Genomic DNA, 18,379 nt, shown 5'->3' on the forward strand with positions numbered 1-18,379 from the left:
TCCCTGGATAAAATTAACAAATTTGAGGGTAATAATCCCAGCTGAGCATTATGTGCCTCAGGGTGGGAGGAAGAGATGGGACCCTGAGCAGAGGGATGTGCAAGCTGCTCTAAGCGCTGGCAAAGGGTAGGATGGGGCTAGCACCAGGCAAAGCTCGTTCCCTCAGGGCAGGGCCAGCGGGGAGCTGGGATGGCCTCTCGGGCAGGGGCGCTGCTGGTGGTCCCTGGCTGGGCTGGGGTCTCTAGGGGGGCCCTACAGCCCCCAGACCCTGCAAGGGGCCGAAGTGGCACCTGGTCCCTGGCCGCCCCCTCCCCTGGGGTCAGAGAGAGGAGATGATGATGTGAACTGGGGAGCCTGTGGTGCGAATTAAGGAGCTGTGGAGCTCCCAGTGGTGAAGCGCTACAGAACAGGAACACGTGAGGCGGGCGGGGAGGGACCTGGTGAAATGGGGCCGGGGGCGCCGGTAAGCCGGAGCCCCGAGGCGCCGAGATCCTGGAGCCCCAAGGAGCCGGAGCCCCGAGGCGGTGGAGCCCCGAGGCGGTGGAGCCCCGAGGCGGGGCCATCCCACAGCCGGGCCGGTCCCGCAGCGCTGAGAGGCGCGGGCGGGCGGTGCCATGTAAACAAGGGGCGGGTATATGTAAATGAGGAAAGGCGTGGCCATGCAAATGAGCAGGGCGCTATGGCGGCCGCCATGGAGGAGGTGAGCACGCGTGGGGCTGCGGGAGCCCGGAGCCCCCGGGCCCGGTCCCACGGCCCCGCTGTCCCCAGGAGCCCCAGGAGTCCCCGGAGGCGGCGGCGCGGGAGCCGCGGGTGCGGGACACGCCCGAGGACATCTGTCTGGAGGCCACGGCCAACGCCATCGCGCTGCACCCGGAGCGGCCGCTGCTGGCCGCGGGGGACGTGGACGGCGATGTGTACCTGTGAGTGCAGGGGGGGCTGGGACACGCTGAGCGGGGCTCCCCGGCTGCCGCGGGTCCCGGCGAGCACTCCCGTGCCGGCAGGTACTCGTACTCCTGCACCGAGGGGGAGAACCGGCAGCTCTGGTCCTCGGGACATCACCTCAAGTCGTGCCGGGACGCGGTGTTCTCCCAGGACGGGCAGAGTGAGTGCGGGGGCTGTGGGGCGGCACCGGGGGCCGCCGGGCGGGGGGCACTAACGCGGCTCTCCAGAGCTTTTCACTGTGTCCAAGGATAAGTCCATCCACATTCTGACAACGGAGGAGGGACGGCTGGAAACGCGCTTCCCCAAGGCCCACGAGTAAGTCCGTGCTCAGTCCGGGCACAACGGTGGGGCATTGTCCCATAGTCCCCTTCCGTCCCGCGGCACGGCCACGCAGCCCCGGGCCGTAGGGAGAGCCCGCAGCGCTGCCCCGGGAGCCGTGACGGTGGGCCGGGGTCTCTGCAGAGCAGCTCTCAACTGCGTGCTGCCCATCGACAACCACATCTTCGCCACGGGTGACGACGGCGGGGCAGTGAAGGTGTGGGACCTGCGCAGGGGCAGCGCCATCCTGGAGGCACGGCAGCAGGAGGAGTACATCAGTGCCATGGCTGTGGATGGCAACGGGAAGATCCTGCTGACAGCCAGGTACCGGAGGGGCTTCGTGGGGTCGGGCTCCATGGCAGGAGTGCCCTGTGCCATGTCCTGTGCTCACAGCGTGTCCTTTCCACGTCCCACAGTGGTGATGGCACCTTGGGTGTCTTCAACGTGAAGAGACGGCGCTTTGAGCTGCTCTCGGAGCCGCAGAACGGCGACCTGACATCTGTGGTGCTGATGAAGGTTGGCACTGCTCCCCAGCATGGAGCAGCATCCCACAGCTCCCTGTCCTCGCTGTTGTTCTGCCTCTGCCTCACTGCCCTCCCTTTTGCCTAGAGGGGGAGGAAGGTGGCGTGTGGCTCCAGCGAAGGCACCATCTACCTCTTCAACTGGGACGGCTTTGGGGCTGCCAGCGACCGCTTTGCGCTCAGGGCAGAGACCATTGACTGCATGGTGCCCATCACGGACAGCATCGTGTGCGTGGGGTCCCTGGACGGAGTCATCAGGTCAGGGGGAGAACTGGGGAGGGATGGGGAGCTGTGGGATGGGGAGTGGAGAGGGCGTGGGATCGGGAGGGAGTGTGGGGGGTGAGATGGAAGAGAGAGTGGAGGGTGGTGGGATAGGAAGGGGGAGATGGGCTGGAGATGGGGTGACAGGGAATTGTGGAGGATGGGATGTGGAAGCAGAGGTGTGGGATGGGCTGGGGTGTAAGGAGGAGGGTGTCGGACGGGATCAGCCTTGCCCAGCTCACAGGACAGGCGGGCAGGCGGCGTCCCCGGGCTCTGCAGGGCCCTCAGTGCCCCGTGCCGTGCCCAGGGCGGTGAACGTGCTGCCGAACCGCGTGCTGGGCTGCGTGGGGCAGCACCTGGGCGAGCCCATCGAGCAGCTGGCCGTGGCGGCGGACGGGAAGCTCCTGGCCAGCAGCGGCCACGACCAGAAGGTGAAGTTCTGGGACGTGTCGGCGCTCGGCTCCATGGTGGTCGATGATTACCGGCGGAAGAAGAAGAAGGGCGGGCCGCTGCGCGCCCTCAGCAGCAAGGCGCTGGGCAGCGGGGAGGATTTCTTCGCCGACCTGCGGGACGAGGCCGAGCCGGAGGCGGCGGCGGCGGAGGGCGGTGACAGCAGCGACAGCGACAGCGACTGAGCGGCCGCCCGGGGCCGGGGCGCCTCCCCCTCAGCGCTGCCGCCCCGCCTGGCGCGGAGGCGGGCTGTGCCCGTCATTCTCGCGGGGCGCGGCCAATCAGAGCCGCAGCCCCTGGGAGTGCCCGCCTACGGGGCGTGGCCTCACCGGATTGCTGCCACCGTCGGTGGGCAGGACGCTGGCGTTCTGATTGGCTCCTATGGCTGCCACTCAAGCTGGGCTGTAGGCACGGTCTTAAAGGGGCAGCGGGGGTCCCGCAGGGGACAGCGGTTATGGGGGGCAGGGGGCCCCGCGGGAGGAGCCCCAGGATGGGGGGACAGGCTGGGGATGGGCGGCTGAGGGTCCTGGAGCAGAGGAGGCCTTTGGGGGTGGGGGCGCATGGCTGGGGCCAGAGGGACTGGGAACGGTCCGTGACGGGTCCGTGAGGGATGGGGAGGGGCCCTGAGGTGGGGAACAGGGCTGGCGGGCTCTGGATGGGGCGGGGGGGGAGGACACTCAGGTATGGGGGAACAGGGCTGGGGGGCTCTGGTGGATGAGGGGGGGACTCTGAGCTATGGGGGAACAGGGTTGGGGTCTGTGGTGAGGGTGTAATGCTGGGGTTTGTGGATGAATTTGGGGGTCCTTTAGGTTGTTTTGGGATGGGGGGGGGGAGGCCAGAGCCTCCCAGGCTTGGGCCCACCAGGCTCTGAAGGATCCCTGTCCCAGCAGGTCAATTACCCTTTGTTAATTAATTAATTAAGACTTTAGCTCTGTTAGAAATAAACTCAGTGCCTTTCACTTCCCAGCTTCTTGTGCTGGTGGTTCATCCTCATAAGGCAAGGAGTCCTGGTGTGCCCAGGAGGGACAGACAGACTTCCAGGGAGTGCAAGGAATAACCTGAAGAGTGCACCCCAAGGCTCTTGGAGGATCCTGGGGATCTCCAAAAGAAGAGGGATGGGACTTGGGTGCTGCCAAAGGGACTTGGTGGGTCACAGAGTGCCATGAGCAGGGACAGGGAGAGGGACAGGGATCCCTCCCTGGGATGGGCAGAGTGGGCAGCAGGGCCTGGAACAGTGTCAGCCATGGCCTGCACCTGCTGGGGAATGGGGAGGATCTGGTGCAGTTCCAGCATTTCTACTCCTGGCTGTGGCTCACATCCCCCAGTGGATTCCCAGCACTGCCCTTGGAGCACCAGCTGCAGCCCCCAGGGGTTCATTCCTGGAGCTGGGGGTGAGCAATCAACAACACTGAGACCCGAAGTTCCTGGAGAGCATAGAGGGGTGTCCTGGTTTGAAAGGCAGGTGTCTGCTAAGGAAGGCAGGAGCCTCCCTTGGAATGGTTATTGCTCCTTAGCAACAAAAACGGGGGGAAATTCCCTAAGACAGAGAAAAACAAAAGGAAAAACCTCCAACAAGGTGCTCCCAGATATCCCAGAGGACCACAAAAAACCATGGAGGACATCAGGAGGCACTTGGAGGAGCCTGAGGAGTATCAAAAGCTGGTGAGAAAGAGCCCAGTGAGTCGAAGACAACAAAGATCAAGGTGATAGGGAATGCTGCTTCCCACACTCTGGGCCCACCAGGCTCTGAAGGCTCCAGATCTCACCCTGTCCCTTTCCTGGTGTGGGGAGAGCACTGAGATGCAGTGGACAGGCAGGGAGCTGAGGCTGCAGGAGGAAAAGATGACATGACTGAGCTGGTGCTCTCCAGAACTCTTTAATGCCAAAAGAACAGCACGTGGCCAGATGTGCCACGGCTGAGGAATCATTCATGGACAGCTGCCAACTCCACAGCTGCTTCCTCACTATGCAAACAGGTTAAGGGCACTCCTCTCCCCACACAGCAGCTCCACCAGCTCACAGAACATCTGTGACCCCTGGGACACTCTCTGTGCTGGCCTTGTTCTCCCCTGAGGCTGCTCCTCAGGAATGCCAGTGGAGGAATTCCCTCCATCACACTGGCATCCAGGCCTGGCACAGCCCCTCCAAGAGCTGCTGCTGCTTCTCCAGGATCTGCCCTCCAACACCACACCAACCAGCTCAACAGAACCAAACTTGGCAACAGGAAAACCAACAACCCAAAACTAGAACCAACTCGAGGGCTGCCCGGGGACGTGGTGGCTGCCATGGAACAGGACAGCAGCCCTTATCCTCCAGAGCCAGCTCTCAAAACTGATGCAAACAACTCCAAGGAATGCTGGAACAGGGCCAGGAGCCCAGCAGGGCTGGGGCTCAGTCGTGGCTGTGGTAGAGCAGCTGCTACTTCAGCTGGCACCCTGCAGGGGAGAGAGAAAGGTCAGGCTCTGCCCTAAGCCCCAAACCCCGCCTTGTATCCTGTGCTTAAATCAGAGATCCTCAGCTCAGAGCTGACAGTGTTCAGCCCTGCCAGCCAGCCTGGGTCCCCTCCCTGCCCCATCCCACCCTGCCCAGAAGTGCCACAGCTCCACCTTCCCAGGGGACCCTTCAGGACTTTGGGAAAGGCTGTGCAAGGACTCACCAAGGACTCAGCCAACACCCGCAGAAGGTGCAGGGCTGCCACCACCTTGGCCTTCTCGTGCTCGCTCTGGCCCTGCCTGTCTGGTGAGATCCACATGAAGCCACTGACGGGCACGTGGGACCCTGGGATGGCCACCTGGTACCAGAAGTGCTGCCACCCGTTGGGGTTCACCTGGACACACTTGGTCCTGATCAGGGGTGTCCTCAGGTGATGCTTCCAGCACAGCGTGTTCAGGCAGTGCAGCACGTTCTGCAGCGACAGAGGCGGGGGCACTGCTGGGCTCTCACCTCCCTGCACCCAGCTGGATGGTGGCTCCTCCTCACAGAGCTGCAGCTTCTGCTTCAGCTGGGGATTCAGCCATTCCACCATCATCTTTGCTTTGCCGAGCCTCAGGGTCCCTAGGAGACAGGAGATGCTCACCTACCCTCCAGCATCATCCCATCCCATCCCATCCCATCCCATCCCATCCCATCCCATCCCATCCCATCCCATCCCATCCCATCCCATCCCATCCCATCCCATCCCTCTCCAGGATTTTAGGGGCAGCTTGATTTTAGAGTCAAGGTGAATAGCTTTCAAAGCCAAATGCTCCTCAGCTGGGGCAGGAATGGATACAAACTAAGACTTTGGAGGTGCTGGTTGGATGTTTGGGAAGTGTGTCCCATCAGGGCATTGCAGCCATGGGACAGGGCTCAGAGGGACTGAGCAGCTCTATCAGGAGTGTTTAAGGGACACTGAGGGGCTGGGCAGCTCCACTGGAAAGGTTCAATGACTTGGTTAATGTTCTGGGTGCCCTGACCTGGTGATGCTCCTGCTCTGAGCAGCCCCTTCACCCCACCACCAGGACTGCTGAAAATCAACTGCACCACGGGCAGCTGGCATCCCACAGGACACAGGGAGAGAGCACGGGGTGTGTCAAGGCTGAAGTCACCTTGCAGCCAAATCTAGGAGTGGGAAGCCCAGCCCAACCAGCATCCCTGAGCACCACTCACCTTCCATCAGAGTTTTCTTGGCCAGGGCAGCAGCCTGGTGCGACCTGTACTTCAGCACTGCGAGCTTGGCCTGTTTCTGCGAGGGGCTGGCGTGCACGGTGACACTACAGATGCCCTCGGTGACCCTCTGCAGCGTGGCCTCCAGCTCCCGCCGGCTCACTGAGGCGCCCAGGCCGCTGACGAGCAGCTCGCGCTTCTGCGTGCTCCAGCAGACGACGATGGCGCAGCCGCGGCGCAGCTGGAAGCGGTGGAAGGTGGCGATGGCGCTGCGCGCGTCCTGCCGGGACGCGTAGCGGGCGTAGGCGAAGCCGCGGTTCATGCCGCTGAACGTCATCATCAGGCGGAACTCGTAGAGCCGCCCCACGCTCCCGAACAGCGGCAGCAGCGTGTCCTCGTAGATGTCCTGCGGCAGCCTGGCGATGTACACCTCGGTGCCGGCCGGCGGCGGGCCGCCCACCCAGCCTGCGGGGACACGGGGACACCGTGACCGTAGCTGTAAAAACGGGACCTCACTCCCAGTACTACGGTGATTTCAGCATTTATTATAATAAAAAGTAAAGGCCTAAAGCGTGGGGGCCCATGGGTCAAGCAGGAGCATTCCCTTGAGGATGCTGCAGTGCTGGCAGCAATGGCCCTGATGTTTCAGGTGTGCAACCGTGTTCACAGGGGTCTTAGATCCTTGTCTCTTCCCTCATCCTGACTCCATGTTTCAGAAGGCTTGATTTATTATTTTATGATATATATATATAATATTGAAAATATACTAAAAGAATAGAAGAAAGGATTTCATCAGAAGGCTGGCTAAGAATAGAAAAGAAGGAATGATAATGAAGGCTTGTGGCTTGGACAGAGAGTCCAAGCCAGCTGATTGTGATTGGCCATTAATTAGAAACAACCACATGACACCAATCACAGATGCACCTGTTGCATTCTACAACAGCAGATAACCATTGTTTACATTTTGTTCCTGAGGCTTCTCAGGAGAAAAAATCCTAAGGAAAGGATTTTTCATAAAATGTGTGTGTGTGACACAGGTTCAGCAGCACCCTCCCTCCCTGGGTTAGAAGCCCCTTTTTAATCCTGTTTTTTGTCCCTTTGGATTGGTTTCTATTGGGATCCTTCATTTGCACGAAGGTTTAAGGTGCGTGATTGGCCATGACAGTTCTGTCCAGGCTGGCTTGTGATGCACTTCACTGAGGTGTGTTATGGTATCTTGAGTACCGTTTTTCTTATAATTACTCTTTAACTCCTTTTACCATAACCAAACTATAGTACATGCTTAACAATTATCAACTATTTTACAGCAGTTTCTGACCTATTTTTAACAAGGGTGAGTCCCCTCCCGGCCCCACTCTGCTGTACCTGGGGGAGGGCCCCCGTAGCGCCTCTGCCCATTGATCTGCACCAGCTCGATGCCCGTCTCCTTCTCCCAGGCCAGCAGGGCCATCTTGTTGGCCTCGTTGATTTTGTTCTTCCATGTCTGAAGGAAGAGATGGTGCTGGTGATTTGTGAGCAAAGAGCTTTCAGCCTCCCAGCTGGGAGCATCCCAACCCCATGAGGGAACCACAAGATCCAGTGCTGGCCCACATGTGGAGGGGCAAACAAACTCCTCTGCTCTCAGGGAACCTGAGGAGCCTCCCAACACTCCCATCCCAAGGACTGTCCAAGCCTGCTCCACCTGACACAAAGCCCAGCAACTCTGTTAGAGCCCCAAAACCAATTTCCTACAGCTCTGCAAGGGCTTGGAAAGCCAAAACACAGGGACCAGTTGCCTGGTGCTGCAAGAGGGAGCTGGAGCACAGAGCCAAGGTGACCCACTCCATCATGACAGCTTTAAAGGGAAAGACACTGGGTTACATTGAATATTGGGAAGAAAATCATCCCTGTGAGGGTGGTGAGGCCCTGGCACAGGTTGCCCAGGGAAGCTGTGGCTGCCCCACCCCTGGAAGTGTTCAAGGCCAGGTTGGATGGGCCTTGGAGCAACCTGGGCTGGTGGAAGGTTGCCTGCCAGCACAGAAGATATAATATTAAAGAGAAACAAGAACTGACCACTGAACTGGAAAGCAGCTGAATTATTATTACTGTTCTTGAAAATGGAACAGCTGCAGAGACAGTTACAGGAGGACAGAAAGGAAAACAAAAGTTGGAGGAAAAAGTTTAGCTAATGCTTACACGGGCTCCAAGTGCTCCTGACATTGCACAGATTAGAAAATTAACTGCATCTCCTGAAGATGGGCCAAATCCTTGGCCTTGTTACAAAACGAGATGAAATTACAAAAGACACAGCTTTTAATGAACAATTATCCAGGAGTGCTACTGAAATTTTATAACACAGGGAAATGCCCACCTGTGGAACACTAACTGCATGCATTTCTGGTTTCACCACGAAATTCACTCCATCCCACAACTCAGTAATATGGGTGAGACGTGGGATGGAGTAATTTTCATGGTGATACCAAGAATTCTAAATGTAATGTCAGACTAATTGACCATTCCCAAGAACTAGGATTACAGTTCGTCCATTGAGAAAACAGAGGTGGAAAGAATTATCTAATAAAGTGTTATTTTCAAGAATTCCAAACATTGCAATTATCCTCCCCTGGGGCAGAGGTGAAAGAAACTCCTGACTAAAGTTAGCAAGAAAATGTAAAAGCAGTATGATTTCCAACAGGAGCAGTACACCCCACAATCCTGTCACAGCAGGATGGGGCTTTTCCCAGCATGGCACCTAAAGGTAACTTGCTTCAAACTGGCACTGACCAAGGGTACCTGTGATAGTATAGGGATAAAATGTTTCCAAAATCATGGAATATTCAGGGGAGTTGGAAAGGAGGGGTAGGCCTGGTAAGCCCTGGGAAAATGTTAGGCTGCACCTGTATAATCATTTGATGACTATGATAAATTGCATGATTGTTAGATGCGATGATTGTTTGGTAATTGGATATAATTATTGTTTAATCATAACAAGAATCATGAGAAACGATGTTTGGGGGGGTTGATGGAAATTACAAAATCCATGCTTGGATGAAATCAATGTATACAAAAGAACAATATAAGTGTAATAATTAATATGTAGTTATATAACGATAAGGGTATAAAAACGTGTTCATCCCGAACCCATATTGGAGTCAGATTTGGGTCTGTGCCCCTGACACCCAGAGCTCTTCAATAAAAGCACCTGCATAGAATCATTCTGTGATTACATGGTCTTGAACATCTTCACTGCTTAGCTGGATTGCATTTCAGGAGACAGAACACAGATGTTCTAAATGGGAAAAGGGACTTATCTCTAGTCTGAGCAGTGAAACGAACTCACATTTTCCAAGTGGTACAATGGGCCAAAAAGGCAGAATTCAATGGGTTTTTCATAGTCCATATTACCCCAGTCAAATGGAGGCACAGAATGGGTTAATGGCCTATTGAAAAAGAGCCTGAAGCCACACAAGGCTGAGGGAAAAACTCAAGGTAAATAATCGCTGTGACCTCAGTGTGCATTTTATGCAAACCTTAATGAGGTGCTCCACCTTCCATTCAAGGGGAATCTGACAGCTTTACAATCGATCAGGACAAAGTGTTACGGTAAAAGTAGCACAGAACAATGCCTGAGACTAACTAAACCTCGGGGCACACTCACTTGGGAATCTATGGATAGCAGTGTCTCCAAAAAGTACAAAACAATTAGTGCACCGTGGCTTTTCCCTGTTTTTAACGGGATAATAACCTGTCCGGGCAAACCCCGACGAGACTTGTATTATTTTACTTTTTCAGAAAATGATACTGGAAATGACGCCAGCATGTCTCCACTGAAAATCAAGTTATCCATTGAAGGAACGCTTATTCTCCTCACAGAAGGAATCAGCACCAGAATGAACCAGACTGAGCACACAAATCACCAAACCTGACCCCCCGGATGGAAACCTTCACTTTCTCCATCTGTAATAGTCACTGTGCTAATGGCTGTAACCATGCTAAGCCTGAATGCATTTCGATGATCATTGCTAATGAATAATTAGCAATTCTAATGATTCTCCTAAATTTGAACAATGAGCATTGATAATTGTACGAATTTAGGAGCTCAGCCGAATAACATGAATTTGGCAGAGGGAAATACAGCCGTAATATGTGAAGCACAACTTTCAGCCAAAAAGGGAGAAATTTATTTACTCAGCTTCCAATACTGACACAAAATAGGAAAGGGAAGTTTTGGTGGAGATATGTATCCACAGCTGTCAGTGAGTAATGCATACTGCCACAACAAAAACGAATTTAAACCTCAATGCATTCCACTACCTCCCAGGCTCCTGGGAAATCTGATCTCCACAAATTTTTAAAATTGGACGCTATGCCGTCAAATACACCAGCCAAAACAAGTCCTATTCAATCCTTCATGGTCCTCAAAGCAGCGGAATTATCAACGGAGGTTAATATCTCTGCAATTAAACCGGCCATTTCTGTCTGGTCCATGTGGCCGGCACGGGGGCATGGCCGGATCCCGATCCTCCAAACCCATCGGGGTAGGAGCTGTCGTGGGGACAGAGCTGGGTGCACTGAGCACCGTGGCTGTCCTAGCAAACAAAATAAACTCAGTGACAAGTGATTTATACGAATCGAAAACATCCGTTTCGACCTTCCTTATCAGCATTAGGAACCGGCCCTTTTCGGATACCTCAACGGGAAAGGATGGAGATAAAAGATCAACAAATAGTGATAAATAGCGATAAACAATGATAAAAGATCACCAGCTAATAGTGAATGCCACGAGATGGTGGCACCTCTCCACCTCCAAGGGATTTCACCTTTTATGAAGAATAAAAACCAACTTCGGACGCGGGTGGGAATCCCCGCTGGGGGAACACGTGCTCAGAGCGGGATAAACCCAGCCGCGTTCCTCCTCGGAGCCTCGTGGCCCGGTCCCGCGGCGGATCCCAGCTCGGGGAACCGGCCCGAGGGTGCCTGGGCTGTGTGGGGAGGCAGGACGGGCTCTGCTGGCACAGCCCCGGGGCTAACGGGGCTGGCCCCGGGCGCGGCGGCTCCGCTCTGGGGCTGGGCTCGGGAGCAGCCCTGCCTGCGCTCCCAGCCGGGGCCGGGGCCGGGGCTCGGATCCCCGCCGAGCTCGCTCCCTGCCGCCCCGGCAGCGCTCACCTTCTCGTCCATCCCGCCGCTCCTGCCGTGCTTTCCCGCCGTTCTGGCCGCTCCTGCGGTCCGGCCCGGGGTAGGAAGGGAGGCAGCGCCGCCCCCGCTCCGCGCCGCCCCTCCCCGGATGGACCCCGGCAGCACCCGCGGGGGTCGCGCCCTGCTCTGCCTTGCCCTGGTTTGCCTTTCCTTCGTGTACTTGTTCACTTGTGCACAAGGGAAGGCAAGGAGTTGCTGTAAGAGGGGCAGCAGCACCACCAAACTCTCCTGCTGTAAGAGGTACAGCAGCACCACCAAACTCTCCTAACAGAAGCGTCAGGGTTAGAAGAGACCTTCAAGACCACCCAGTCCAATCATCAGTGTCATTCAGTGTCATTAGACCTCAGATAACAACGGCCGGGTTTGAACCTATTCGTACTTCTTGCTGCTTGTTCCAATACCTGCTCACAAAGGCGAATTTTGGGGGGTTCAGAAACATCTACTGAAAGAAATCCTTCAAACAATGATGCCCAGGAGAGTGCATTAGCCTAAATCTCCACTGTGTTATGAAGTGCATCTGTGTGAGAGAGTCTGAGCTGTTCTTGGTTCTTGGCTCCGTTTTGGAGGCACCCCGTGCTCTGCTGTACCAGCTCCGGGGTGAGGATCAGACCTTCTGGGGCCGTGGTGGTGAAACCTGATCTGCTCGAGCCAGAGGGGTGCACACCCAGCACCGGAGGCTCTGGGGGTTGAGCCAGGTTAGGGAGAAGGCCATACAGACCGTGGTGTTTGTTTTTGTGCCAATGTCCTCCCCTGGCCACAAAGAAGGGTGAGGAACATTCACCCACTTGGGGCTGAAGGCTTTTGTCCTTTCTGTCACATAACTGGCTTAACTTTGCTGAAGTGAGAGGCAGGGTCGTGCCTTAAAAGGGGTCATAAACCACCAAAGACCCTTCAGACAGTGTAAAATTCCCCTCCCCAGGGCAGGTACCCACAGGTTCCATCTAAACCTAAATTGTATTTACCCACTGACCCTGGTGTTCTTGGGCTATCCCCCACCCTGATGGATCAAGACTGTGAGCGCCACTCAGACCACCAGACGCCAAAATTGCAACAATCAAGTCCCTTCAGTCAAGTCTAGTTACTGATCCACAGTTATGAGATCTTTCCACTCTTATCCTTCCCTCCACTTTCTTTCTTACACTTTTTCTCACCTGTTATTCCTATGCTTTTATATTGTTGCTTTACTATAGACAACAACCGCAGTGGCCACATCTCTGCTTTCCACTGCTTCTAAACAGATCTAAAATAGACCCTACATATTTTTATCTACAAACACCACTCATCCAGTGTCATTTCACCTCCAATGCTTCCCAGTGGATCCATTAACTAGAATTCTGGTTCCTCCTGCTGTGGCAGCTCAGCATTTCTGGCACAGGGATGCAGCCCCACTGTTCCAGACCCCAAAGAACAATTCCAGCCCTGCACAGCATTGTCACTTGCCAGGCTACACTCACTTATTCCATAAAGCCACAAATAGGATCTTGCAGGTCCAGATTATGACCAATATCTCACAAAATTGTGGAAAAAGGAAAAAAAAAAATACTATAAACCTTGAAATACAGACATGCACAAAAAATCATAGCAAAGAAATATAAATTGAATACAAAATTGTAATGATTTTAAAAATGTTTAAAAGTTTTTGGGTTTTCGCCTTAAGAAGGAAGAAGTAGCTTATCCAGCCAGTCTGCCTTGAGTTGTCCTTTATATTTCTAAAGATAAACTGCTTGGCTATACCACTGTCTTGGTAAAAATCCAAGAGCAAGTAGAAAGGGAAGTTAATGAATCATATCCACAAGGAAAAAAAAATTGCTAGTGATCCAGGTTCATAAAATGATGAAACACAGCTAAAATAGGCTCTGCTCACCCAAGTACCTGCAAATGGAAACTCACTTTAGCAATGTGGCTATTTGTGCAGTGCTGCTGTAAAATGTAACTAGGCTTCTTAGTATTTTGAGTAGAAAAATGACTGATTTTTCCAAAGAATTAGGAACTCATTCCCACCTCCAGCTAACGTCAGCTCGCTTTTCCGGGATACATCTCAGCAAGCCAAGGTGCTGCCACTAGATGGCAAAGTGAGACTGAATCTTCTCTCCTACACAATCTCAAATTTTGTTCATTGGACGGAGATAAAAAAGAAAAACATTAATATATTTTTATCCGTTTTAACCCTCTGCCATTTGTCTGGAAAACAGTGGTTGCAGGTATTCAATATGTGAATGGGAAGGTGTGTTATGTGATCAAGGTGAGATCCTACTCTGCTGCCACTTTAATCCACATCTCAGAGAAGAGCCCTGACAGAGCAGGACTTCTCCAATGGACAAAGACTTTTGGCCTGTGCTGGCCCTCCTTCATAATGAGCCAGAGGATAAAAATAATTGTCTTACATCCATTTATAGTACAATACATGTGTACAGTTTAAAATATATGCAAAATGCTTCTTTATAAGAAAGAAAAGCCTCTTATTCATGTTATTTTGAACATAACAATGAAAAGTTGAACAGCACGGGATGTTCAACAGTTCAGCTCCTTGGAAACTCTAAGCCAGTCATAGAGAGGAACATAAAGATTGAAAACAAAACGAACATTAAAACCAAAACTATACCCAAGATGATGTTGGCTAGCAGCAGCTTTTTTTTCTCCCAGTCACCTGTGTATTTTCTGGTTTGTGAAATTCACTCTTGAAAACTTTCAGGACTGACAAAATCTTTTCCTGAGAAGGTCTGAAATGAGTATATGTTAGTGGAAAAGCTATAGAAACTTTTTTTATTTTTCACAGCATTGCAAAATCACAAGTGCTTTTCTTACTGGTCAGCAAGCTATTGAAATATTTAGAGAATTGGAAATCTATTGGATTGGAATCCAGTTCTGAGTTTGTGTATGGACAGGAACATTGCAACTGCAACAATGACCAAAATCCAAGGTTGGCAAGCAGTTTACGGTATAAACTCTGCAAGTTTCTATAGAACTGAAGTTACAAAGTAGCTTTGTTTAGGTTATAAAACAACTGCCTGACTGGATAAAAGGAGATCACTTAGAAACAGGGTCAGAGCTGCTCATGGGTGTCAATAGTTCATTTGATTGAAATAGCAAAATAGGTTGAGTTACAATAATCATCATATCTTTAGCTGTCTCAGAGAATCTGACACAGCTGGACTGGTCTTAGTCATTAATTAAAACCACTTCACATGCTGGGTAAACAATTCTCCAAATCACATTCCAGAGGAGCAAAACATGGAGAAGCTGAGGCTTCTCATCTTCCCAGGAGAAGAAATCCTGGCAAAGGGATTTTTCTTAAAATATCATGGTAACAAAAGGGTGTGTTTTTAACGTGCTTCATCTTTGCCTTAGGCTCCAATGTCTCCATCAAAGCGGTGAGCTCAGGTACAAACCCAGTGTGCTCACTGGCAGAGCTCTGTACCTGAAGGTCTGTTAGTTCAGGAGGGTCATGTCCAAACCAGGACATTTCCAGGTGTCCTTTTGGCCCCCTCTGTGTCCCAGGACAGCTGACCCTGTGAACTGAGCTGCCCTGAGCAGCCCAAGTGCTGCAGGAGAGTTCTTCAGTCCCCAATTCCTCCTTCTCAAGCTTGCAGCAGCTTTTCTGGTCAGCAGAGCCCTTCACAGCTCATGAGAACTAGTGTCTGCTAGTGTCACAAAGTTTATCTCCTTTTTTTCCTTCCCTCATCTCCAACTTCCCTTTCTCAGGCTTAGCAAGCATTTTTTTCAGTCTTTCCTGAGCAGACAGCTCTGTTGAAGTCTCCTAAGTGTTCTCTGCATTTGTTTGCAGCATTTCTGGACAAACGAGACAAATTATGTCACTTATGACTCAAACAGAGAGGAATAAAACATGTTCCTGAGCAAACTGCTCTTGCTAGAATATCTCTAAGTACTTGCCTTATTTTTTACAGGAATTTAGTAGATATTTGATTCTCTTTGGTTTCTGAATAGAGTCCAGCTGCACTCTGCAGTGGCTGTATTTTAGGATTTCAGACCTTTTGGAATTGCTCAAACTTCAGCTTGACACCTGCTCAGAGGAACACAATTCACTGGCAAGGGAAAAGACACTTCTTCAAGTATTCATATTTTTTTTCCATCCAGAAAAATCTTTGCTGAGGATTGAGTTCCTATAGAGAGCACTGTTTTTTTTTTTTTTGTTTGCTCCATGTGAACTTGGATTTGAAGCCAGTGTCTCAGACAGAGTTTTATTCAAGCCATTCCTTGCAGAGGCAGGTAGATTGGTTGCATTTACCTCAGCTGCTGTTCCCATTAAAGTCTCATATTCAGGGTCCATCTCTTGCCCTGGCAGTCACCAGTGTGGGGAGGAAGCTTCAAAGTTCCATTCCTACAAATGGCTTTTTCAAATTGGCCTCATTGTGAAGGTGAATATCCTGATATTTTCCCCACGGAGAGTTTAACTCACACCTGAGCCAGGTGTGGAAGGGAGGACACTGAGGTGGTGAAAACCATTATCCCACCTCACAGGGTCTGCTTCTCTTATCTCTCTTATCTGCTCTGAACCCAGAGCTAAGCAAAGGGCAGTTTGTTGTGCTCATCCTCCCGAGGTGGGTGGATAAAATAATAAAATATCTGAAATTTCAGAAAATATCTGAACTCCCTCGGCCCCAGGGCTGTTCTTATGATCAGAGGTTTGTCCACCACACATCCAAAGCCTCTCCTTCCCTTTGGCCTGGCCTCAGCAAAGCGCCAAATGAATGCTGATATTGCAGTCTCTCACAGTTACAGGTCGGTAATTCAGCCTGGCATTGGGCATGCCATGTTAAAAGGGCAGCTCTAGGCTGTCCAGGGTAAACATTTCCAGGGTAAAAGGAAGAATCTACTGCAGAATCTACCCCCAAAATTTAAAAACAAATTTGGGCAGGACAAAAGAAAACCACTTCATAAAGATCCACTTTGCTTTGGGAGGGAGATTAACATGAAGACAAAATTCTTCCAAGGTTTGAACTTCTTTTTGTTTGGCTCTAAGGATATGGACAACTAACCTGAGTTATTCTAGAAAAATAAACCCTTCTGAAAGTGGTTCGAACTCCACTTAAAGCAGGGACAGAAGACAGAGAGAAAATGGAAAATGTTGCAGCTCTTTGAAGGCAGCAGAATGTTGGCAGTGTGAATTTCCCCCCTCTGTTGCCTGAAATGGTTTGAGTCTCACATTTTCAAACATCAATCACCACACCATCTCTGCATCAGAAAGAACTTACCATTGGCAGCTGTTACTGAGGAGACACTTTTTTGTGTGAAGGTTGTGTCACTGCAGGCTATAAAATACCTCTGAAACACCTTGATCTTTAAAAAGAGGGGAAAAAGTCTCAATAAAAAGATATGCACCTGATAATAGCAGTAAAGTCAGTGTTCCTTAGCTTTCCAAAATCTAAGAGCTTAAAATCCATCTCATGAGATTGCCAACTGCTGGAGTATATCTGAAAATTCAAATATAGAAAATACAAAGTGGTGTTTCCTCAGCAAGCCTTACTGGGGCACCACATCTGATGTGTTTATGATGTTACAAAAGGAGTTGTAGAGAAAGACAGAGCTCAAGCTTGTGTGCAGCTGGGTTTTGCAAGAAATGCATGAAATCTGCACATAGCTATGATATACACAGTGCCACACACAGGATACAAGCAAATAATAATAAAGCAATGTGTTAGAATTTCTGTGTTATCTGCTCTGAGCCTGGGAGATTCAGAGGTAACAGCTTTCCTCCTTCCTCAGCATCAGGATAAACAATGCTGGAATTCTCCTATTGCATCTCCAGCATAAATTTTGACCAGACTAATTATTTTTATATTAGTACAAATAAGGAGTAACACAATTGCAATTAGATCTGCTACACTGGGTTCGGGATGGAAACCAGATTAGAAGGTAATGAAACACATCTTAGAATAAACAATTAGAAATTTAACACAGGCTTCTTCCTGTCTCCCTGTGAAATCAGGGGCTGTGATGGGATGTCTGAGGTGGAGTTTTGTAACCTCCCCTTTACCACTGCTCACAATACACCAGCAAAGCAACTTTTCCTTTCTTTGGCACCCGTTCATTCAGTCCTGTTTCATCCCCGGTCCTAGAGGTGATAATATTTCTGTGATATTGTCAGGACATGCCTCAGATGATTCACACAGGTAATTTCAAATAAGAAACCAGAAAACACAGCTGTAGCATGTATTTGATAAATGCTACTGTGTTTAGAACAGCTCTGATCAGCAATTTAATTTCAGGGAGTTTTGAACATCATGCTGCCATCATTGACCAGAATTTCTCCAGAAAAAACAAAGCCACTCTAAATCAGACTCTGAATTTCAAAAGGAAAGCTCTTACTGTGAAAACTTGTAGGTTTGATCTCAAATATATGCACTGGTGTGCAGCACCTGCAGATTGCAGGCACGAGGTTAGGAGGCCCTCAGTGACTGGGGACAAGAGGGATTGATTTCATTTCTCCATAAAAAGAAGAGGAAATTTCCTTCCCGTGCTTCAGAACTGTGCCCCCATTCTTACCAGCCCAGGAAGCTCAGGAATTGCCACCTTTAGTGCAGTCTGATGGAGGAGTGAGCCCAAGGATTCACAGCAAAACAGCTTTGGAAGAAGCTCCACAACAAGAAAAGGAAGAATGGACAAAAAAAGTGTGTCTGTTAAAAAACTGACTCAGATTGAATTACTCAATGTAATCTCAGCAAAGGCACCTACTGATAGGAGGGTGCCTGAATTGGCTGTGCAGGACACGTGAAAGTCTATCATGTCCCTGTGGTAATAATATGGTTTTGTGGATTCATTTTCAGATACAAAAATCCTCATAAGAAGTAGCCAAAAAATGAACTATTGATACAATGGCAACATAATAATTTTTCCTCTAAACTTGTACATTTTTTTAAGTTTCACTGAGTGATTCTTTATTTGAAAGGATGCTGACTGTAATTCCATCATTAATTCATGAGTTCCTCATTATGTACAGCTCTGACAATAACCTTTAATTGTGCAAAGAAGGATATTTCAGGTACTGAGGTAAATTAAAGCAGTTTCTCTTAAGTGAATGTTTTCTTCTTTGGGGGGGAGACTCACCA

General features: G+C 51.0%; 2 protein-coding genes across 2 annotated transcripts; one reads left to right on the forward strand and one right to left on the reverse strand.

The window, feature by feature from the left end:
- The first annotated feature begins 656 nt into the window (after positions 1-656).
- On the forward strand, positions 657-2,931 carry WDR55 (WD repeat domain 55). Its single transcript, XM_063168353.1, has 8 exons — positions 657-700; positions 769-920; positions 1,002-1,102; positions 1,170-1,257; positions 1,405-1,584; positions 1,677-1,776; positions 1,870-2,039; positions 2,350-2,931. The coding sequence occupies exons 1-8, from the start codon at positions 680-682 to the stop codon at positions 2,675-2,677; spliced, it is 1,140 nt and encodes a 379-aa protein (XP_063024423.1). The 5' UTR covers positions 657-679; the 3' UTR covers positions 2,678-2,931.
- Positions 2,932-4,444: 1,513 nt separating this feature from the next.
- On the reverse strand, positions 4,445-11,294 carry DND1 (DND microRNA-mediated repression inhibitor 1). The gene is made up of 5 exons (XM_063168355.1): positions 11,283-11,294; positions 7,503-7,620; positions 6,141-6,602; positions 5,149-5,546; positions 4,445-4,927 (listed from the first exon to the last, which is right to left on the reverse strand). Exons 1-5 carry the CDS (start codon positions 11,292-11,294, stop codon positions 4,916-4,918), a joined length of 1,002 nt encoding a protein of 333 aa, XP_063024425.1. The 3' UTR covers positions 4,445-4,915.
- Positions 11,295-18,379: the final 7,085 nt, after the last annotated feature.

Source organism: Melospiza melodia, chromosome 14 (assembly GCF_035770615.1).
Source record: "Melospiza melodia melodia isolate bMelMel2 chromosome 14, bMelMel2.pri, whole genome shotgun sequence".
Lineage (NCBI taxonomy): Eukaryota > Metazoa > Chordata > Aves > Passeriformes > Passerellidae > Melospiza > Melospiza melodia.